At 43.6% G+C, this 25,000-nt stretch overlaps 1 protein-coding gene across 1 annotated transcript in view; it reads left to right on the top strand.

Annotated features, from left to right (window-relative positions):
- The window catches only part of LOC145403376 (mitogen-activated protein kinase kinase kinase 1-like), a 122,828-nt gene that overhangs the window by 20,034 nt on the left and 77,794 nt on the right, over nt 1-25,000 (top strand). Inside the window, exon 2 of the mRNA XM_080275161.1 lies at nt 13,461-13,541. Within this exon, the coding sequence (XP_080131287.1) occupies nt 13,461-13,541 (81 nt within the window). The remainder of the gene's footprint in view (nt 1-13,460; nt 13,542-25,000) is intronic.

The raw sequence follows: 25,000 nt of genomic DNA, 5'->3' as shown, positions 1-25,000 counted from the left end.
GGGAAGTGAGGGGAAGGGGGAGGGGGAGGGGAAGGTACTATTGGGGCCAGGGACACTAGTGCACACACACACACACACACACACACACACACACACACACACACACACACACACACACACAAGTATCGTACTACCCTCACACATACGTAAACACGAACATCCGTATCCTATGCCCTCATCGTTACACACATATGCACATACATGCATGCACACACAGAGACCACACACACACACACACACACACACACACACACACACACACACACACACACACACACACACACACAAGGATCGTACTACCCTCACACATACGTAAACACGAACATTCGTATCCTATGCCCTCATCGTTACACACATATGCACATACATGCATGCACACACAGAGACAGACACGCCTACACACACATACACCCACATCTAGTACCAGCATCAACACACACACACACACACACACACACACACACACACACACACACACACAGCGTCTGTCTCTACTTTCACTGCCTGTCTACTGTCCCTCCCACACCACACCTCACACTCCATCACACTTCACATAATATCTAATCACGTAACCGGATAGTCAGCTGCTGGTATCACACACACACACACACACACACACACACACACACACACACACACACACACACACACACACACACACACACACACACACACACACACACACACATCCTGCAGCATCTTAGTTTGTATTGCGTCTTCACGCCTTTAGCCGGTATTAAAGAAGTAATTTTGTTTTTCCGATCGACACGATACTGTATTATTTTGTATTGTACTTCATTGTATTGTGCAAATACGGTCACCAGTTAGAGTAATTGGTGAGGATAATTTGGGGGACCTTTGATTGTGAATATTATTCTTACTTGGACGGTAGAGTGTGTACTTACGGTAGTAGCCTTTCTGTAATTGTTCCATCACTACTAGTAAAGACAGGCCTAAAATTAGCACGCTGGTAGTTGTAGTAGCAGCAGCAGCAGCATTCGTAAGCTGGATAACTAGGTTCCTACATAAGATTTTCAACCTTGACAGAAACTAAAGCAATCCATCCCTCACAAAAATGATAAAACGCAGAAATTGTATAATGAAAAATGGAGGATGAAAGCCAGTGGAGACAAAGTCGAATCTGAGTATCAAACTGGAAAAAGAAAAACAAAACAAAAACTTATCGTAAAGCATGAGAGTAACATCGAGCACCTTCCTTCCCTAAACACGACACACTTTCACGTCTGAGGCGACTCCTTGTACGGTGCTAGTCTGTATAGTGGTCCTCCTTCCCCCTCCCCTTTCCCTCTTCCCTTCCCTCTCCCCGTCCCTGTTCCTCCCTTTCCCCCTTCCCTCCACCTTCTCCCTCTCGGTCCTGCCTACCAGTGTGATGGAGGGTGGGTGAGAGAGGGAGAGGCAATAGAGTGGAGGGAAAGGAAGGGTGAGGGGAAGGGGAGCCAATGGAGTTCAAGGAGTGAGGGTGTGGGAGGGAGAGGGTAAAGTGAGGGGAGGGGAGAGAAGAGGAGGGGGAGAGTGGAAAGGGGTGGTAAGCGAGAGAGAGAGAGAGAGAGGAGAACGAAGGGATTAAGGAAAGGGAAGATTGATGAATCAAGAAGAGAAATGGGAAGAGGTAGAGGAATTAGAGGTGGTAAAGTAGAGGGAAGGATAGTGGAGAGAGAGAGAGAGAGAGAGAGCAAATAAAAATGAGGGAATGGGGAAAGGGAGTAAGAATATGATCGAGGAAAGGCAGAAGGGATGGAAAGGGAGAGGAGGGGGAACGATAGAAAGAGGTAAGTAGCAGGTTTGAGAGTGAGGGAAGGGAAGGGTGAGAAGAAAGCTAAGGAGTATGAATGAAAAAAGGGGGGAAGAGGAGAGTGATTCTGGGGAAGAGAGGAAAGCGAAGAATACCGAGGGAGTGAGGGAAAGAGAGAGAAGGGATATAGGGAGGAATGACTGGTGAGAGAGGGGGAAGGGTAATGATGGAGTACCGTAGTTAAAGTAGGAGGCTGTGAATGGAAGAAGAGAAGGGGCAGAGAGGGACGAAGAAGAAAAAAGGAGGACGCTGAGAAAGGGAAGGGGAAGGATGCTGAAGGAGTAACGGGGAGGGGAAAACCGGGAGAGATTGTGATAGAGGGGAAGGTTTTGGGGGGGAGGGAAAGGAGAGAGAGAGATGGCTAGTGTGAAAGAGGGGAAGGTGGTAAGGGAGTGAGGAGAGGAGAGGTAGGAAATGGGAGTGTGGGTAAGAATGAGGGAGGGGGAGACGGGAAATGCATTGGATGAAGAGAAGGTTAGGTTGTTGAGCGTGGGGAAGGGAAAGGGAAGGATGGAAGGGGTAACGAGTGTGAGGGGAAGGGTAGTTACAGTAAGGGAGGGGAAATGAATTAGAGTGAGTGGAGTGGAGGGAGAGACTTAGGAAAAGGCGAAAGTGGAGGAGGAAGGAAATGTATTAAAGAAAGGGAAAAAGGAACATAATAAGGGAGGGAGTAGGGGAGAGAGAACGGAATGGGGTCGGGAAAGAAGGGTCGGGAGTAAGAGAAAGAAGGAAGAGAGGGAAGAGTGGAGTAAGGGAAATAAAGAAGTAAGAGGGGAAGTACCCTAAAGGTAGTGAAGAAGGAAAAAGGGAAGAGATGGAAGGAAAGGAGTAAGAAAAGAAAGAGGGCAAATGAGTACCGGTAGCAAAGTAAAGAAGAAAGTGGATACGGTAAGGGAAGAATGTACCGTACTGTTAAGGAAAGAGAGATGAGAAGAATAAGTAAAGGGAGGAAAGCAGGTAAGAAGGGCGTTGAAAGAGAGAGAGAGAGAGAGAGAGAATCACTGTAGCAAGAAGTGAATCAAAGCTACACATCCCCAGCAAGACTCAATGAGAAAAACACGTCTCCCCGCGTGGGCGTCTCATGCTAGAACGTAAACACAGCGACCTGACGAGCTGCAGGCACCAGACTTGCTTGCCGGGTAACATTTCAACCGCTTTCATTTATGGGTGGACTTCGACGGACGATTTTGTGAAGGAATTATCAGTATTTTTGGTTTATATGTTGCTCTTGTTAGTATTATCTTTAGAATAATTGTATTATAAAGGGTATCTGGCCGTTATCCTATCCGTTTATCTTACCAACCACTTTTTAAAGCAGATCAGGTTAATTTTTGCATGATATTATTATTAGTATTAGTAGTAGTAGTAGTAGTGCTGCTTTAATATTGTTATTGTTAGAGCTGCTGTTGTACTTTCGCCAAATAAGCGAATGAAAATCTTGTGTGGCAAAGTTGGGCAATATTTTTTTTGCTGATTCAAATGAGAGGCGTGACCTACCACACCGCCCTTATTGCTCTCTCTCTCTCTCTCTCTCTCTCAGCAGGATAGAGTGAACCAGCCAGCCTCCATTAAACAGGGATACTTAGTTCAGGATGCTGACGGGCCTCCAACTACCTGTGTCTGTGTGCTTCGGCGTAGCTGTGTGTTTTTGAGAGAGAGAGTTTTGAATGTTTAGGTTTTATTTTTGATATGGATATTTGTTAAACTTATATAAGCTTATTAAAAGAGTATTTTATAAAGTGTAGGTGTGTGCGTGTTTGGATACTTATTCAGGATGGTAATGGTTGTCTCCATCTACCTAGCTACCTGCGTGTGTGTGTGTGTGTGTGTGTGTGTGTGTGTGCGCGTGCGTGCGTGTGTGTGCGTGCGTGTGTGTGTGTGTGATACCTTCCTGCCCACATACACACCGGTGCCTATTCTACTTATACATAGCCTACGTACTACCTTTTGAGACTTTTTTAGCGGGTATGTGTGCTAGTTTGCATCCTGATGAATACGTGTGCGGGCGAGTATTTTTTTTTTTTTTTATGTCGGTTTCTTGTGAGCATTATCGCAGTGTGTGTGTTTAGGTTGGTAGGTGTGCTTTTTGTTTACAGTATTTATTTGCTTGTTCAGTTGTCTGTTTCCGCGCTTGTGTGTTGGTAGGTGTGTTTTTGCTTTGTTTGGCCGTGTTCATTTGTGCACTGTTTGTATTTGTGTGTGGTGTTTGTTTCTTTGCGTTGATGAGTGCTCCATTGTGTGGTGTGTAGTTCCGTCCGTGTGTGTGTGTGTGTGTGTGTGTGTGTGTGTGTGTGTGTGTGTGTGTGTGTGTGTGTAATGTAAGCAGTTTGTATTTCATTTCCACTGTTGTATCTGCACGTTCTTGCCTATGTGGCTTACATTTGTATGTAGCCTTCACTGGAAAGCTGTAGTTGGTATCACCTTATCAGCTAAGGTCAGGGCCAGTGATCTCCTCATTCGCTCTACAGCAAAAAGTCAGAGAGGGCGAGAGTGAGGGTGGGTTGACTGAGGTGATGGGGTGGGCAGTGGAAGGCAATACACAACACTGGCATCAGGCTTTTTGTTCGGGGAGGAAGCTGATTATTTTCGTTTGCCGGATGTGTGTCTGCTTGCATGCCTCTGCATGTGTGTACTCGTTTTATTGTGTGTGCGTATGTGTTTGCATGGCTATGTGCGTATGAGTGCATTTGTATAAAGACATGTACAATACTTCAGTTTTTGTTTAAATTATGCACATACTGTACGTACATAGTTTGATTGATATACCGATAGATAGTTATGCGGTATGTGCGTATGGCATGTATGTGGTTCGCTGTGTGTGTGTATGTGCGTTTGTCACGTGGCGGTACACGGTATGACCGCGGCACCCCTTCTGCCTGCCTTCACCCTCCCCTCTTCTTGCCTGTCCCTCCCCCCTTCTGATGCGTGCTACCCCCTCCCCTCCTTCTCACCGCAGTAACCCACACCAAGCTCGCAGGCAGGCAGAAGGGAGGCGGAGAGGCACGTATACTGGTAGGCAGGCAAGAAAGAAGATTTTAGACAAGCAGGAAGAGGGAGAGATAGGTAGTTGTGCAGACAAGGAGGGAGATAATGAAGATAGGCAAGAAGGATGGTAGTTAGGTAGGCAGCGAAGGGAGGGAGGAAGGTACCTAATAGCCTAGGCTGGATGGTAGTTAGGTTGGTAGTCAGAAAGGAATAGGCAGGAAGGTGGTTAGGTATGCATTGAAGGAAGGCTACGGTACGTGCTGAAGGAGGGGGGAAGGTAGTTAGGGTGGTCGTCAGAGAGTGGCTACAAAGGAAGGTTGGCAGGCAGGAAAGTAGAAGGGTTGGCAGAAAAGCAGAAATAGAGACAAGCAGGCAAACAGGAAGGGAGGAGCAGCAGGCAGGAAAAGGACAGATAGGCAGGCTTGTGGGAGGAATACCAACAAGTGATGAGGTAGGCAGCAAGGGGAGGCAGTGAAACAGGGGGTAGAAAGGTAGAGGTGAAAGTCAGAGGGGGGGGGGGAGAAGCTAAGGGGAGACAGTAAACAGGGAAGAATAATAATAACGTTTGTTTATGAGAGAGAAAGAGAGAGGGAGGTTGGGGGCTTAAAAGCAGACTAATATACTGTAAACAATAAAGCAAAGGGGTGAAGTAGAGGGGAAGGAGGGAGGAGAGAGGAAGGGAAGGATGATGGAAGAGAGAGAGGAAAAGGAGGGAGGGTATATGAAGCAAAGGGAAGGTCAATGGAGAGGGGGTAAGGGAGGGAGGGGGAATGTGATGTAGGAGTGGCGGATAGGCCACAAGGTTTAGCTTGGATACATTTTCACTCACTTCCTCCCTCCTCTTCCGTTCCCTCTCCCTCAGCCTCTCACCCCCTTTCCTCTCCTATCTTCTCCCCCCTTCCCATCCCTTTCCCTTCTCTCCCCTCCCCCAGCCACCCTCTCCCCCCCTCTTCCATCCCTCTTCCTTCTCTCCCCTCCCCCTCCCATACCTCTCCTTCGCTTACCTTTTATCCTCTTCACACTTCATTCCCCGCCTTACCTTCCTCTCCCCCGTCCCATTCCTCCACCCCTCTTCTTTCCCCTCCCCTTTTCACCTCCCCCTGCTTTCTGTCTCCTCCCCCCTCCCAGCAAATCTAGTTACATCTCTCCCCTCTCCCCCCGCCACCCGTCCTTCCTTCCCTTTCACGAGCAGCCTATATCCTGCTTGTTTCTTTAAATTTCGTGCACTAAGATTATTTCCAAGGTATTTATGAAGGGCGATATTGAAAACTTTGTGAAAATTTTAGAAAAGGGATGTGTGTGTGTGTGTGTGTGTGTGTGTGTGTGTGTGTGTGTGTGTGTGAGAGAGAGAGAGAGAGAGAGAGAGAGAGAGAGAGAGAGAGGGGAGATTATGGGAAAAGGAGTTTCCTCTTGATTCTCTCTCTCTCTCTCTCTCTCTCTCTCTCTCTCTCTCTCTCTCTCTCTCTCTCTCTCTCAGTAAGAGTGCATCAAGGTCTGATAATTTCGAAAGGACCAAATAGTGTATGTGGTCTGTGTATCTGTGTAACCCATGCACACCTTCCTACTGTTCGTCCTTCACAGCAGTAACATCAACAACAAACAAACAAGCATGAACATTGCTAAGGTTGCTCTATCCTTGACGTCATTAAGTGTGTGTGTGTGTGTGTGTGTGTGTGTGTGTGTGTGTTTAGTTCTGGAGTCTTGTCTTTGCTGAAGTAAGGAATCGTATTTGCTATATATGGTTGTTGTACCGTACCTTTACCTGACCCAGATTTTTCGTCCTTTTGCAGCTTATTTCACGCACGGTAGCTCAGTGGTGTAACGAGACAATATTGTTGCTCTGTATCCTTTCCGTTGCACATCTTCGTGACCAACATCATGTTCCAATGTTAATCTATTGTTGTTTCGTCATTCAAGATGGAGAGGTGACAAATGCATCATGCCAACAATAGATTACGGTAGCTTGTTTTATACACATTTCTGGCCTGTTGTATAAATTTATGTGCTTTTTATCGATGCCAAACTAAGGTAATCGATATCACTCTTAAAACTACATCTTCCTAACAGTAAACTGGCTTTTTCTATAAACGTTTTTCGGGGCACGTGTAAACGTTTGTGCGTATTACTGATGCTAGTTACTCTGCCTTCTTTGAAAATACATCATGGATTGGCTTTTTGTATTAACGTTTCTGGCCTCCTGCATAAACGTTTGTGGCTGTTGTCAGTGTTTGGTAGTTTTCGTTACGAAAGTCTGGTGGTAGGGATAGGGAGGTAAGTCGTATTTTTAACACTCATACATATAACTTATTCCTTTCAGTACCATGACGTCTTTTTATACTATAGGCCTAGTCGGTTAGTTTTATCCTTTCAGCACCATGACGTCTTTTTATACTACCGTATAGGCCTAGTCGGTTAGTTTTCTATTTGACAAAGATTCCTAAACCTTTTCAGCTCTGTTGATGGCCAAGTTTCATCATACTGGAGGATTGGTCAGACTAGTAACAAGGACACTCAGTTCTTCCACATGATCAAGGCACATTGAATTTTCTGCAACCACGACTGAGTTGCTGTTTTAAGTTGTGAGTGAGCACAGTTCCGTCAGATGAAAACAAATCGACAATAACTACATAAAGGTATATATTTTTGCCACCAGATTGAGTGCCCTCGTACTGAAGAGATGACGGCTATATCTTAACTCTTCCTGTTTGAAAAGTGTCTCCTGAACTGAATAAAATCGTGTTGAGACAGCAAGATGTACATCGTCGGGATGAAGGGGTTGAGGGATTGCCTAGGTAGGCTATCTCCTGTGCTTCGTGGTGCATTTTCTTTCTTTCGTTATCCTGCCTCTTTGTATTTAGATGGAAAGAAGGGTTAAGGTGATAATGATCATTACCTCTCCTGGACGCAGTCCAGAAGGGTATTGTTTTTGGTCGTGTTTGTTTGTTAGCAACATTACCGAAAAACGGCCGAATGAAATTACAGGACACTTTCAGGAAATATGGGCACTGGTCTCCAAAGGAACTGATTTCATTGTGGAGGTAATGTCTTCAAGTTTGAAAGCTGAAACGCAAGGTCAGGGAGTTTCACAGGGCGAGTTCTTGGATGTGAAATTAGTTGCGCCATTACCGTAGACTTTATTTAGGAGTTTCACAGGGCAAGTTGAAATTGAGGATATTTGCGAGTTTCATTGTTTACTGACACTAAATGGCAGTACCGAATCAGTATGTAACAGCACTAAAATAACTGTTGTCGGGCGAGGTATGTTGTGCCCTGCACCACTTGTTTATATTGTGTTTGGTAATTGTTTCCTTCGCCTAGGAGGTTATGTTTTTGCCGGCGTCGTTTTGTCTGGTGGCAGCATTGCTCAGAAAGTTATGAACGGATATTGCTGAAATTATTCGGAGAGGTAGGGTATGGCCCAAGGAACAATCCGGTAGATTTTGGTGTTAATCCGGATCCAGGAATTTTTAAAAGGATTCTTTACCATTGCGAGATAGTGGCATTTCCAAAACTTTTTCTGACTCAATAAGTTCCGTAATACTTGCAATACTTGCACACAAGATCTTGCTTGCACATAAATTATAAAATGTGATGACGTGTTTTATATGGTTCCTGCTACATAAAAAAAGAAAAAATAGGGGGAATCTTCTGCAGGGGTGTTGACAGATAAATGGGGGATTGCTCAACCTTGAAGGTTTGCAATCTTGGATTCCACCCCCTCTTTTTTTAATTTGTTTTTCTCCTCCTCACCAGGTGTTATTACTGTTTCTGAAATTTAATAGGTACGAGTTAAGACGGTACGGTAATAATTTCTGGAACACCTGTAGTTATTGTAGCGTTTAGTATTAGGCTATATGTAATTTTCCTGTGTGTGTGTTTGTGTGTGTGTGTGTGTGTGTGTGTGTGTGTGTGAGAGAGAGAGAGAGAGAGAGAATAACATTCATCTCATTTTTTATTCAGTGTGTGTTGTGTGAGTGCATGCGTGTTTCACCTGCACGTGCGTTTGCGTGCGTGTGTGCGTATCAGTGTGGGGTGGAGGTCAGGTTTAAGGCCAGGGGTCGAAATGTGAGGAGATATGACCCAATAATCCAGTTCTCATGGACCGGGGCATGGAACACACCCCCTCAGACACAGGGTATTATTATTATTATTATTATTATTATTATTATTATTATTATTATCATTATCATTATTTTATTACCGGTATTATTATTGTTATTTTCTTCTTTTTCTTTTTCTTCTTCTTCGTCTTCTTCATTATTATTATTATTATTATTATTATTAGTTATTATTGTTATTATTTCCACCAGACCATTTTATTCAACATACTGCAACCTCTTATAGTCAGTCCGTTTTCATCAGACATAACTGGTCCACTCTCAGCAGCTTGATTGCTATGCCTTGGCTGCATGAAGTTTATTGGACAATATTATGAGGCAGGAATGAATCTCCTTGGTTATTATTCAAATCAAACCTCTAGTCTAACATCCTACTATCATATGAACTGAAAAGAGGTTTGGGATCTGTGTGACATAGATCGAGTAAACCCACAATAGTAAGGAGACAGAGAGAGAGAGAGAGAGAGAGAGAGAGAGGGTTATCTATAGGGAAAGGAAGCATGGTTTCGTAGTACCGTACTGTGATTTATCTGGATCCTTCAGGCAGTTTTTTCCATTATTTTTGTTTTTCATCCTGCTACCAGACGATTTTATTCAGCTGGCGAAGGCACCCTGCAAAGTTTATCGTAAGATGTATATAATCGTATGTAGATAGCAAAAAAAAAAAAAAAAAAGATATACGTCCTTGGACTGAAGCAGTTGAGTCCCATCTGGATTGCAAGTCACTGGCTGGATCTATAGATTAAATGAAAATATACCTTCCTTTTTTCGTAATCCTGATATGAAGTACCTGTACCGTAACTTTCATTAGTATACGGCACCTTATTACTTATACAATATTATGCGCTGTATTTTTAAAGGGACTTCAAAGTAAACGTAAATGTTGCCTAGCTACTTATTATTTTATATTTGACGAGGTTAATTGTAAACTTAACATTGTGGATGATATACGAGCCATTTTTGTCTCATAAAAATCATTGTGATAGGCCATATTTGGAGCTTTGATCTCTCATAAACGCTAATGTGAAAACTTGAAATTCAGAATACATGGACAATAGAAATTAAAAATAGCTTCTGTACTTCTCGTAAGATTACAATTTTTTTGTCCAGTAAATACGGTAATGGGTGTAATATTATAATGTGAAAAGAATAATGTCTTTATTTCAAACGTACTGGTAATTACTTTGAAGATACTGTTCTCAAATAGAATGGCATTTTTATTTCTGAAAGGTACCATAGGTGACAAAAAGTGTGTGTGTGTGTGTGTGTGTGTGAGAGAGAGAGAGAGAGAGAGAAACTTATTCATATACCGGGTAATCATAGTTTTATTATGTAGATATCGCACAATTATTAAGGCTTCAGTTCATCATCATCATCCAGACCTCTCTTCCCACCGGTATTAAAAATGCTTAACTATACGCATGGATGATAATTAATGGGCCAAACGAGAGAGGGCGAGTTGGAGTGCCGGGAGACTGATTATAAAAGGAAAAGGAATGAGAGGGGCTTCGAGTTGTTCTATTATCAAGGCAGCCCCTAGAGGATGAACTTTGGGATTAATTTTTTTTGCAAGATAAACAGATAGACATACAGATGTTGAAGGATAGGCAGACATATACATACAAAAATTGGCAACTTTGCAGATAGATATCGACAAACAAATAAGTAGATGAGTTTGAAGATGGATAATGATGAACAGAGAGAGAGTGAGAGTCTTGATGGTCTAGCAGCGGTATGGACACAGATAAATAGGTAGGTAGGTATTTAGGCAGACAGGTAGGTAGGTGTATAGCGGGACTTGAGAACATTTTATACCGTCATCGAAATATGAGTACAGTCTGTTATATTAGATAGAGCTGATAAAAATAAACTTGGGTTGGAAAGGAACAGCTGATTGGCGGATCATGATGAAATTGGCATTGGTTGTTCATATTGTGGCAAGGATGAACTCGTTATATAAACTGTGTTGAAAGCAGTGAGGGGGATAGTGTTACGCTCCCTGGTGAAAGTAGACATCAAAGGACAAGGACTCAAGGGTACTGTAAAGTTTGCACCAAGATAAACAGCTGTGATATACTGTGCTTACTACCGTATGTTGAAACTTTTAGACTATGACTGTTAATGAGGAAAACCTTTAAATAGTGACTGAAGTGGAGATTATGTTGACAGTTCTACCAGTTTAAGGTATGTAGGTCTAATGATCTTTGTTGGTTGTTTTTATACAGTAGTGCCCATAATTTTGCATTGCCAGTACGGTACATAGCTTAAGTCTTAAATTCAAATCTGTTATATTCACCGCACTGCAGGTGGATTGAAATAGTTTAAGAAAAGAGATTACATAGAAGAGAGTAGGCAGTAGCAGCTTTAGAGGAAGTGCACCAGATGTAGATAGCCTAAGGTTTATATTCAGATCTGTTACATTCACCGTACAGCAACTAGATTAAAATAGTTTAAGAAAAGAGATTGAATCGAAGAAGAAAGAACGTAGGCCGTAGCAGCTTGGAGGAAATGCACCAGATGTAGAGAAAGGATCCAGCAGGTAGCCCATTCAACCTTTCACCTGTGATGGTTTCCTGAGGAAGCCGTTACAGGGGCGAAACGTTGAAATAACCATGGGTTCCTTTCTTCTATTTTGTGTTATGCTGTATTGTTCACTGTTGGTACTGGTTGAAACATTGAATGACCCATGTCACTGGCCGTACCCTTGACAAGTTATCCATTTTCATACTTTCCTTGTTTCTAGATCCTAACGTCACCCCATCTTGAGGTGGGGGACACGTCATGATGATGAAACAGAGTGGCTGTTCATTGTATTTTTTAAAAATGAAAAGTTGTGTTTGGTTCAGATATTTAATGATTAGAGAAGAAAAATTGATTGTTTGCTTACACATATGTTGCAGCCTAAAAGGAAAGATTATGGTCTGCATTTAAGTGTTCACAAAAGGTAAAAATTTGTAAAGGAAAAGTATGACACTGTGTTGGTAAAAGAAATTGTTTAGTGTGGAAAAAAAAAAAAAAACTTTAAGAAAGTGCTTTATTATTTTTCAGTGCCGTAAGAAAAGGATATATAATTATGACTTTAGAAGATTACTGTCAGTTACTTGATTTCTAAAAGCGCTGTGTTGGGAAGGAGAGGGAGACATCAAACGAGTGGAAAAGGTGTGAGAGTTTGCAGCGAGGTCATGGTTTGCAGCCAATGAAGAGTGTGTCGTACGGAAGATCTTTACTGAGTAGGGACAAATGCCTGGAGGTCCTTTTTTCGAGCCCACCCCTCAGTTTGCGGCGTGTGATCGGTGGAGAATTTCGTATACCACTTTGCCCCTCACTATGCCGCTGATATGTTTGTAAATACGCAGTGTGATTTGGTATGCCGGGCTGGATGTACTTACCTATATGTTTTTCCTCTCTCTCTCTCTCTCTCTCTCTCTCTCTCTCTCTCACACCTCAGTCCCGTTTTTATTTCGCACCTCCCCTATCCCTCTTGTCTTTCACACTCATTTTTCTCTCACTTTCTCCCCTTACACGCTCCCGCATCATTCTTCACTCCCTTTAATCTCATCCCTCTTTCATACTTATATTTCTGTCACCTTCTCCCCTTACTCCCACCCTCTTCGGTCTTCATTATCCCCTTTACTGCGATCACCTCTTTTTTTTCCTTTGTTCTTGCCATCTCCAGACGATTTTATTCAGCTTAAGAGAGACTTCGAACAAGAGGGTTTAGATCTAGCCTTAATTTACCCCTTCATTATTAGGTTGCTCTCCTAAATTGAATAAAATCGTCGTCGTCAGTGTCTCCCTCTTTCACACTCGTCTGCGTTCTTTGTTGTGGTCGATGGAGTGACTTATCTTTTGTTTACTTTCCCACACCCCATACCTGTGCTCACCTCCCCTTTCCCACCAGCTGCATATCCCTTTTTATCCATACCACCATCTATATCTATCTGTCTATCTAGCTATATATCTTTCTATCTATGTAATTCAGATTCATCCTTCTCTCCCCAACAGCTTCCCTAGTCCCATCCCCCACACTCCCCCAGTGTCCTTACTATTCTATACTCTTCTACTCCTCCCATTTACTATGTATTATATTATTAACTCATCTGTCAACCCCATCTCCCATACCCCATGATTCCCCTTCACCCTCTCCTTCCATACCCGTCCACTTACCCATATCCTTCCATTTCCCCTTCTATACCCTTACTTATCCATACCCTTCCCCTTCCGTTCTATACCCTTCCACTTCCCTTCTATACCCTTCCACTTCCCCTTCTATACCCTTCCACTTCCCTTCCATACCCTTCCACTTCCCTTCTGTACCCTTCCACTTCCCCTTCTGTACCCTTCCACTTCCCTTCTATACCCTTCCACTTCCCCTTCTGTACTCTTCCACTTCCCCGTCTGTACTCTTCCACTTCTCCGTCTGTACCCTTCCACTTCCCTTCTATACCCCACCACGTCCCCACACACAATTCTTCCAGTATACACTATAGGAAAAATACTGTACCGGTACATAATAATAACTTATCCTACTTTGTGTACCCCAGGTGGCGAAGCACCCGGCAAGCAGTACCTCCTCCACCACCTCGCCCTGTTCCACCACCATCGCCACCACCTCCCCAGCCACCGCCACCACAACCACCACCACCGCTGCCACCACCACACCCACCTCCACCCTAGCACACCCCACCACAAGTAGTGCTGCGAAGGAGGTGAGATTCGAGATTTTTTTCCTTTTTTTGTGATCTACTTTCTAATGTCATGTTTTTTCTTGTTGATGTTGATTAACTTCTGTCCACCTGGCCGAGAAGACCCGTCGAGCGCAGGTCAGTAAGTGCCCCTTAAGATTCGTCCCATTGGATACTTAAGCCGTTGATCTGTCTGTCTGATTGTGACATGTGCAGTGCAGTGCTCCGTTTTGTGTATTAGGTTGTGTGCGCCTATTCTGCAAGCTGTTTTTTTTTTTTCCACGCAATGTCCCCTTTTTTTCGATAAGGGCTAAGGCGTTGACTTTGGTTTTGGAGCTTGTAGCACACTCTCAGACCGGATGTCCGTCCTGATTTCTACCAATGACTCCTGGGTGGACTCGAACATCAGACCGCTCTAACCTACTGAGCCATGGCTGCTACAACAAGCTAGGTAGCAAGAGAACGCTGCCTCTCGGCTGGGCCGGGGGGCTGGGTGGCTCAGTGGTAGATTGCCAGACTCGGGACGGGGGGGGGGGTCGTGAGTTCAAGCCACGCCTTATGGTAGCCATAGCGGGAGGGGGAAGCGCCCTCCTGTCACCTAGCAGGGCTATATGATCTAATAAGGTCTATCTTGGGGGAACATTTCCCTTTTCTCTTTCCCGGCAGGGCAGCTCACCACACGTCAGTTTATTGGTTATATGATCACCACCCAACGTAGTAAATGGCTTCCTAGACTATGTAGCACACCACTAGGCTTGCCATTCAGTGTCGAGTCACGTGAGGATCATCGAATTAGTGGATAGTGGAATTATTTAACAATATGACGTGTGAGAGCGACGCGTGCGTACTCTCCTTTTGTTCTTTCTTGATATAGTTTTTTTCTAATACCACTCGATTTGATTGAACTTGACCAACCCTCTAGCACTCCTTAAGTGGTTTTTATTTAGTTATGTATTTATTTTATTTTTATTTGATTACTAGTTAGTGCCCTTCGCCCTTGATCTCATTTCCTTGTCCTTTGTCCCAGAAAATGGATTGTTGAGATGCAGTGTGATGACCAGGCAGAAATTAGTCTGGCTAGGACACACACACACACACACACACACACACACACACACACACACACACACACACACACACACACACACACACACACACACACACACACACACACACAAGAGAATATAGAAACATGGCAAACCCCCTCCAGTTCCGGGATTTATTTTCCACTTTTAAACAGCAGACGATTTTATTCACATTCAGGTACGCTTTTCGAGCTGGAGGGATTTGATAGTCTTTAGTGACCCCTTTCCGCATTACAAGTCCTTTTCCAGTTAAATCGTCTGCATATGGTGTGAATTAATTGCGTTTTACCCTTACTACGGTAGTGGTTAGAATCACCTCCATCGTTAGTGCTGTAGGCTACTGTGACAAGGGATTGACGCTGCAGTATGATGCTAGTCACAAAACAGTGTTATGGAAAGCATGTAAATTGTAGCATTGTTTTTCTGCCTTTCGCCCACTGGGATCCTTCAAATCCGTGTTAACCTTGTCAGTCCAGAAAATCAATCCCAGGGCTTACAACCGTCGGGAGATGAAGGTAAGGATAGGGCAGACTTCACGAGGCATTTTGCAACGATTATCTCCGTAACATAAGCCTTTGAGCCTGTGACGGGGCATTTACCTGTCCTGGGAAACAAGAATACTGCATCATCCGAGTTACCCCACTTAGGTGTTTATGAAGGTACTCATTTTACCTACCAACCCACAAAGGGTGCTTGGACACCTAAGTCGAGTGACGCCAGCTGCACATACCAGGATTCAAAGTCTGACGGTGCTGTGCCGGCGGCGTCGTGGCCAGCACTACTAACCCCTTGGCCAGGAGACAGCAAGAATGAAATAAACCAATACATCTTGGTTATGGGTAAAAAAAAAAAAAGTTCTGATTAATGGCACTTGGGAGACAGGAAAGACCGTGATGTGGAGAGAGAGAGAGAGAGAGAGAGAGAGAGAGAGGGAGAGGGAGAGCTTCACGAGGGGAGTGATATCTGTGTATTTTTAAACACCGGGGAGGTCGGTGTGAGATGAGGGGGAGGAGGTGGTGTAGGAATTGGGTGTGGGGGGTGGAGGACGAGACGTGTAGGGAGGAGGGGAGATAGGGAAGGGAGGAAAAAAGAGGGGAGAAAAGGAAGGTGGTAAGAGGGAGGGAAAAACGGGAGAAAATGGACTGAAAAGTGAGGGAGGGAGGAGGGAGAGGACGGAGGAAAGCGGTGAGAGAGAGAGAGAGAGAGACTTCACTGTAAGACCAAACCTAACGTTATAGTGGTGTGTGTGTGTGTGTGTGTGTGTGTGTGTGTGTGTGTGTGTGTGTGTGTGTGTGTGTGTGTGTGTGTGTGTGTGTGAGAAAGAGAGAGCCATGATATAAACACTTCAAATACTCTGCCCCTTGGTAATTTGTGAAGGAAACAATGCCACTGTGGTTATAACCATTTTCTTCTTACTCTAACTTGGCCTAAGACTGCCATTTTTCCACCTTGAATGCCGACTCGTAACAATACATTAACACTAGTATATGGTGATAATCACGAAGAAGTGCTGTGGAAAGGATTTAAAACCGTAGTGTTGTCTTTTCCTGCCACTGAGGTCGGTGAAATAACCTGGGAATGGATAAAAATAAGGGGCAAGTTAGAGTAAAAGGATTATAGCATTTTGACCAACACCTTGACTGTCTTATCTCGCTACTGGCAGACGATTTTATTTTGCTGAGGATAGACGGCCCATCAGTAATAGGGGTTAATGAAGTTTGTTTATGGTCCCGTACATTGTACCCGTTTTACCTCAACTTAGCTCCGATTTTCTTCCTTTAGCAGCTTATTTCAAGTAGCCCAGTGGCAGAAGACAGTATTATGGCCCTACATCTTTCTAGTACTTCGTGACTAGCATCTTAATATAGTTTAAAAATATATTGCTACGACTCGGCACTCAAGATGGAGAGAGGGCAGAATTCTGAGCTGAATGAAATAGCATGGTGGAAAGAAAATTGCAGAATTAAAAGACTTTTTCTATTGAAGGGCTTAAATTTGCCGTTAATATTGAAGGTATTTAGCTTTAAACTGCTGTAATGCACAGTAATATGCGAGCAGAGTTCCCTTTTACTTTTTTTTTTTTTTTTTTTTTTCGTTCGGGAAACGGGTCGAGAAAATATAACCTAACTTTGGCTAGTACGGAAAGAAAAACGGTCCTGCATACACTTCTTTTGTGTTGGAGGGGGAGGGGGGGCGCCGAGGACGATAAAAAAAAGGAACAAATAAATATTAGATTAGTCGGGTTCCCTTCCTGCGTGTTTTCGGTGTATAAGAAACACGAGAGACAAATAAGAAACAGGAGAGACCCGCCACTTCCCTAGTCCAGCTGACCCCGATGCGAACGCCCATGTTTGAATCCACTAACCGAGACTTTAATGGTCTCTTGTATCCCTGGAACGCTGCTTTTGTAGCGTTGAAAGTCCCTTGTAATGGCGAAAAGGAGATCATCATGTAGCCTAGATATGGTTATGTTTTGGGATGTTTGTATTAAGGGAGTTGTAACAGAATATAGCGCATGCCAAAGCCGAACGCACACTCGGACCGTTGTTGATACAGGCTGGCGTTGGGTGTTGCCGCATGTCTCCATATTTTCTCATCCCAGGTATTATTTTTCCCTTCCAAACGTCGCCCTGCCTTCGCCAACCCCCATAATTATGACTTGCGTGGATGTGGACGGCATTTTTAATGGCACTGATGGCGTAGGGAGTCGGGGAAATGCGTGAGGGAGGAGATAGAGAGGTTAAAAGTGCGCAGGTGGTGAGCTGGGAGGGAAGGAGGGTGGGTTGACGGGTAGCAAGGTGAGCTCAGAATGAAACGAAGCTCTGTAATGAAACGTGGCTGCTTGGATGAACTGAAACACTCCTTGTTAGACTCATTTTTGTTCTTACGGGAACTTTAAGGTTAATGAAAGTTGGCTCGATTGATATGTGACTTTCCAAATAAAACACTACTTGTTAGATTATTTTTTTTCTCTTTTGATATAAATATAAATGAATCATGGCATCTTAATTGGGTGAGCTTGTTAACGTAACCATCATTTGTTTTATGTAACAGCTGGATGTATATAATAAAACTCGTTTTATTGTATGTAGGGAAACCGCATGTGTTCGATAACGTGTACCGACAAGAATATTATGAAAAATGTGGTTAACTATTAGTAAATTAAAAATGAAACTTTGCATATATGAACCGTTACTTGTTTGTAGTGAAAAATGTTTTGTGTAAGGAACTAAAACTAACGAAACGATCTTGCATGACGACCATTGACTGCTTGTCAAGGGTATTAGTGTAGGCAGCATTAATGAGCTTGTAACAGCCATGTGAATGAGAAAACAAAGGACGGGAGAGAGAGAGGGGGGGGGGGAGGCTAAGCGGGGTGTAGTGGGGGGAAGGGAGGTAAGGAATTGAGAGAGGTTTTGTAACAGGCATGTGAATGAGAAAACAGAGGACGTAAGTGGAAAAGGAGGAAAGTTTGAGAGAGAGAGAGAGAGAGAGAGAGAGAGAGAGATAATGTTGGAGTAAGAGGAAGAGACGGTGTTTTTCCAAGGAGTGCTCTTATGGCTCCACTCCACACCTCTTCCTGGATTCTCCACTGAATGTCAAACACTCCACTCTTACCCCACTCCACCACCACCACCACCAGTACCCTTCTCCACCCCACCACCACCACGACCCCTCCCATTCCACTTCCACCACTAGCCTGCCCCTCCCCATTCCACCACTACCACTACCCCTTCCCATTCCACCACCACCACTACCCCTCCCCGTTCCACCACCACTACCCCTCCCCGTTCCACCACCACTACTCCCCACTCCACCACCGGCACCACTCCACTGCAATTACTACTACTTGCTCCACCACCACGACCCCTCCATACTCCACCACCATCATCACTCCCCTGCATCACCACCTCATTACCACTCCATACTTCCACCACCACCACTACTTACTCAAGCTTCATGATCAGTCCTTACTCCACCATTACCAGTCCCCACTATCACCTTCCTCTATCACCACTCCATACCCACCTCCATCACTTCATATACCCCACTATCACCACCCCTTCACCACCACTTCTTCCCCCGCCACCACTCCATACCCACCTCCATCACTCCATATACTCCACACCCTTCCCCACCAGTCCACAACCCCACCACTCCACACCGTCCTCCATCACTTCACACGTTCCTTCACCACTTCACCACTCACATCTTCCCCTATTCACACCCTTCACTCCATACCCTCCTCTGCTCCACACCACCACCACTCCACATCCTCCACCACTTTTATGCTACTCAACCGCCATCACACGCGTCTTCCTGGATGCTGGTTGTTTGTTTGTGTGCTTGTTTGTTTGTCCACACTTCCCCAAACAACCCTGTAATTACGGAACCCCAATTTTGTCTTTATCAGGCCATAAGAGGTGACGCCTTTGGACCTTTTACCTCGCAAGGAGAGTGATAGCCAGAATTAACCATACCCGATGCTGGCCATGTGCGGATCAGAAGGGACTGTGTGTGTGTGTGTTTATAGATAAGTCTTAGTTATGGATTGGAGGGGATGGCACTGTACATTTCCTAGCGTACGAATATGTCAGCACATACTACTATCGCCCAGTATGTTTGCCTGCCCTCTATAGTAACCCCCCCCCTCTCTCTCTCTCTTTCTCTCTATCTCTCTCTCTCTTTCTCACGCCTTTTCACCGCTGGCATTTAAAGGGCGTGGCGTGGGGGCATTTAAATCACCGCGGGACAGTGGGCATCAGCAAAGGTTAGCAGGGTGACGATGGGGGGTGAGGGTTGGGTACTGTTATTGCCTTAGTACATGGACTGTTGTACGTCGGTGTAATATATGTAGATTTTACAGGATATCTGGTAACCCCTTCACTACGATGGCGTATTTAGTTATCTAGTTTATTGTTGCTGTCGAAAGTGCTTTTATTTGTTAGGACCAACGTTTATAAATAGTAGTGAAGGGGTTAATGAAAGCTAAAGGCTATCTAACCCTCTTGATTTGATAGAGCTGATCTTAAGCTGAGGAAAATCATCTGGTGGTAGGAAGAAGGAAGTAGTAGTGGTAGTCATGGTAAAAAAAATAGTAATAATAATAATAATGATAATAATAATAATAATAATATAGTAATAATAATAATACGGTAATAATAATATTGTTGACATCAGTATTAATAATGATGATAATAATAATAATAATAATAATAATAATAATAATAATAATAATATGGTAATAATAATAATAATAATAGTAATACCTAAATGAAGGACCTAATTACCTGCCGTGTGTTGTAGCCTCATCGGTATATATAACTTTTGAAAGATTAATTTTTACCTGCCATATAGATACACTTCGCATATAAGGTGCCGTTTTTTTATTTATTGATTGAATTAACTATTTCACCCTTCAGTCCGATTACGTATTATACTGACGCTACCCCAATGCGATTTTATTTAATGTGAAGGCTGTACATAATTCCATCAGTATTGAAAACATTAAAATAGAGTGGCTGTGATTCGCTATTTTTATGGTAAACATCGTACCCAAAGGAGAAAATGTTTATTCCATGCGAAAGAATAAGTGTTTGATAATGTTTTACAGGCCCGATAAGAGTAAATGCCGCATATATTTGTTTTATGGCTTGGACGAGATGGAAGGTGTTTTTCCATTGTATTTATCCTGGCTTAATCCCTTCACAATCGTAAGGTATAAAATTGTTACTGCCCCCGGAACGATTTTAGTCAGGGTAGGAGACTGTAAAAAAGGGACATGAAAGAAGAAAAAAAGGAAATAATCGCTAAGGAAGTCGCTAGAGTCAAATGTGTGTGTGTGTGTGTGTGTGTGTGTGTGTGTGTGTGTGTGAAGTTGATGTTGGTGTGTTGTTGATGGTCTTCTGTTTGCTTGTATGTTTTGACGTGTATTTTGTGTAAGCGTGTGTGCGTGTAGGTGTGTGTGTGTGTGTGCATGTGATGGTATGTCAGAATTAGGGCATCGATTAGAAGAGAGAGAGAGAGGTAAGGGATGAGGGATAGCGGGGAAGGTTGTGTACACCTATTTGTTCTGCTGTAGTTCATCGACCCTTACCTCTTCAGTACGAGTGCCATTCTCTCTCTCTCTCTCTCTCTCTCTCTCTCTCTCTCTCTCCAGGTGGTTTGTTCATTTTTTTTTTTTACAGCTAGATGAATACAACTGTCATTAATCTACTATAGTCATTACCAAGGCATTCAGAAAACAAATAATAAAATAATAATAATGATGATCAGTTTAATAATAATAATAATCGTTATAATAATAATAATAATAATAATAATAATACCGGTAATGTAAGTGGATTGCAGGGGTTAACTTTGCGAGTTTCCTTATTTTGTAGTTTATTTTCCAAGTTCCAGAATAAGACTAATTTGGCTGTACATCCTTTCCATAGCACTTCTTCGTGACTAGCACCATATTCACCATTAATCTCTTGTTACTGGTCAGCCACTCAAAATGAAGGGGTGGCTACATTACATCGTTATTTCCATGCACTTCTTCGTGACTAGCACCATATTTTAGCTATAATCACATGTCACAGCTCTCAAAATGAAGTGATGACAGTTTTAGGTCAGAAAAAAAAAAACAGAGTGTATGTCTCGTGTTGAGTCGCCATCACCGTTTTATTATTATTATTATTATTATTATTATTATTATTATTATTACTATTATTATTATTTCTTTACATTTCCCCCCAAAGCGAGAATTCAGGCCAAGTTAAAGTGGAGTGTTGTGTTTTTATGGGTCTGATCTATTTGAAATTTTATTATGCTCATTTTATCTTGATTTGGCCCAGATTTTCATCCCTTTTGCATCTTATTTCACGTAGCTAAGAGGGGGAGGGGGGGGGAATTCTGCGGCTGTACATCCTTTCCACAACGCTTACCCGTAACATTATGTAGTGTGTTGGTTATACAGATTGTTACAACTGGATATTCAGTACACAGGCCTTGCAGACACGCAAAACACGCACAGCAAGCATTCCCGTTCACACACACACACACACACACACACACACACACACACACACACACACACACACACACACACACACACACGCCATTCATGTTCGTACCAACACGCATAGCTGACAAATATTCTCACGCACATGCCTCTTCAAGCAGACGCGTACACATAGGCTACACACGTACACAAGCATACACGAACACATTCCATACAAAAGCACACACGCGTCAACTCCTTAAAAATACACAACGTACGCACATGCCACAACAACTCGAACGCTCACACGGTAAACTTACAGACGTACACAGGGTAAACGTACACACGCACACGGCACGATCTGGGTAGCAAATCCATTATATTCGGCAGTTGGGGGACCTACCTGAGAGAAGGTTAAACACGTACACACCGCCGGCATACGTACACGCCATAATGTACACACACACACACACACACACACACACACACACACACACACACACACACACACACACACACACACACACACACACACACACACACACACACACACAGCGCGAAGATCCTCACACAACACGCGCACACCGCAAACACGCACATACACTCCAGCATACGCTTGCATCATACTACACACACAGCCAACATATCCGCACACCCTAACACGCACGCACATCCTAACTCCCACACACAGTAACACACACACACACACATACCATACCATACCATACCATACCATACATAACCACCCCATAAGCATACTCACACAGACCGCGAACACACTCATATACTGTACCGTAGTCGAGATACAGGTACACACCAAAATCACATGCACACTGCGCGATCATGTGCACACACACACACACACACACACACACACACACACACACACACACACACACACACACACACACACACACACACACACACACACACCTCTCCACATTCCTGACATGCTTGACCCTGGTTCCTCCCTCCTCCCCCTCCCTCTTCCCATCATCTCCACCCCACCCTCTCGCCCCCTCCCTTCCCCTCCCCTCCCCTTGCACTTTCCTTCCTCCTCTCTCCTCTCCTCTTTCCCCCCTCCACCCCACTTCTGTATTTCCCACCTGTTTTGCAGAGAGAGGGAGAGAGAGGGGGGGGATGGATGGGAACGTAGTGGAGAGAGTAGTAGAGGAAGGGATGGCGATTGAGAGGGGGAGTACCGTACATTCCAGGAGAAGAAAGTAACAGGTCTCTCTCTCTCTCTCTCTCTATTGTGTGTGTGTGTGTGTGTGTGTGTGTGTGTGTGTGTGTGTGATTCTTGTTTACCCCCTTCCACTCTGGTTGTCATCTCACCCTGCCCTCTTATCTTGGCATTCCTCCTCTTCTTTCTCTCTGGTGTATGTGTTGTGAGGCATGTACGTCCATGTGTTTCATCTCCCTCCTCCCTTTCACACACACACACACACACACACACACACACACACACACACACACACACACACACACACACACACACACAAACCCTTCACTTCAACTTTCCCCACACCTGTTGCTCCCTACCTCCCACCTTCCCTCCCTCCCTCTCTCTACCTCCTTCCCTTTCTTGTTCTTCTCTTTTCCTCTGGTCTCCCCCCCCCCCAACTTTTTTGTCATATTTCTTTTGCCCTCTCCTCCAGTTCATTCATTTTTCCCTGTTCCTCCTCCTCCTCCTCCTCTTCATTCTTCCCGTCGGCATCATCCCCTTTCTCTCTGCTCTTCTGTTTTACATGTGAAATATTCTCTCTCTCTCTTCTCTGTCCTTCCTTCTCCCCTTCCTTTTATTTTTATTTTTTAACCTCATCCTCCTTTTAAAAATTCCCTCTTCCTCTTATCTCACACCCTTCTTTTCCTTCATTTATCTCAACCCCATCACACCGTTGACGCAGTTTGTATTTTCTCAGTACTATTATATTCCCTTCAAGTGTTTTTATTTATTTAGTTTTGCTATTGCATTTTTTCAGCCTCGAGTGATCAGGTTAAATTTTCGATAACCACTTTGCACTGAATTCTTCCCATAGTGCAAATACTGGATTATGGGTAGGAAGGAACTGATAATTATAACAGAACTCAGGCTGAACGGGTGAGGCAAAGAAATGGCGATGATGTGACAGTAATCGGGAGAACATTGTGTTGTCAGGGGTAACGGAGTAAGATATTAGGAAAGATATAATGACGATGGGAACATTGACTTAGGAGAGTCTGGGGATGAATTTTTGATCTTACGAAAAAAAAATCTTGGTGACGATGTATGTTATCAAGAAAATCCGTGTGGATGTGAGAATATATTATGATCTACCTCAAACCCCCCCCCCAAAAAAAAAAAAAAAAAAAAAAATGGTGTCTGTGTATGATCGTATGAAAAAATCTGCAGGTGTGAAGGAGAATACTGTAGAATGAGAGAGAGAGAGAGAGAGAGAGAGAGAGAGAGAGAGAGTCATGTAGAGGTTATAGAGTATGATCTTCAGGAATATGATCAAGAAGTGATGGAATAAAGTGTAATGTTTTTTTTTTTTTTTTAATTGGAGCTCTCGTTTACTAGCATTTACGACACGGGATTGAGCTGTTTAGAGAGGATGAATATTAAGTTAAAGGTTACTGATAATTGACCTGAAGTAAAGGTATAAAGAGATGTTGGAGAATGATCTTAAGAAATACTAATTATGAAGTGAGGGGACCTGTGTGTTGTTATGAGAGAGAGAGAGGGAGAGAGAGAGAGAGAGAGAGAGAGAATGTTAAGAATGTGGTAGAGGTGGCTGGGGTAGCGGTGTGTGTGGTGGTGTGGTGGGAAGGCAGCAGGTACACTGATAACACACTCTGGCCCATATCACTGGAATGTGCTGATAGTGAGCCGCAGACGGAATACATGGTGCTCTCTCTCTCTCTCTTTCTTTCTCTGTCTCTCTCTCTCTAATTTTGTCTTTGTGCGCGTATGTGTCTAAAGAATATTGGTGGCCTGCTTTCATCTGGTGGAACTGGACCACTCATGCAGCTTTTTTTTATTGAGTCGCGTTTGCATTAACCACAAGTCTTTATTATGAGGTAGGAACTAGACTCATGGCTACTAATCAAAGCCACCGACTGTTCTGAATATAGCTGGCCGTCCACTGAGCAGAAAGGAGTTCGAGATTAAGAAAAAGAAACACGCCTTAAAGAAATGATTTAATAAGAATAAACACGCCTTAGTAAAGAAATTAGTTAATAAGAATAAACACGCCTTAGTAAAGAAATGTATTAATAAGAATAACACGCCTTAGTGTGGAAATTAATAAAGCAAATAATGGCTGATGAAAAAAGGAATAAACGCGGCT

The sequence above is a fragment of the Coenobita brevimanus genome, chromosome 60, assembly GCF_032717465.1.
Source record: "Coenobita brevimanus isolate Jiangsu-jjx chromosome 60, ASM3271746v2, whole genome shotgun sequence".
Lineage (NCBI taxonomy): Eukaryota > Metazoa > Arthropoda > Malacostraca > Decapoda > Coenobitidae > Coenobita > Coenobita brevimanus.
The sequence above is the reverse complement of the archived record's forward strand: the minus strand, read 5'-3'. Positions and strand labels throughout refer to the sequence as shown.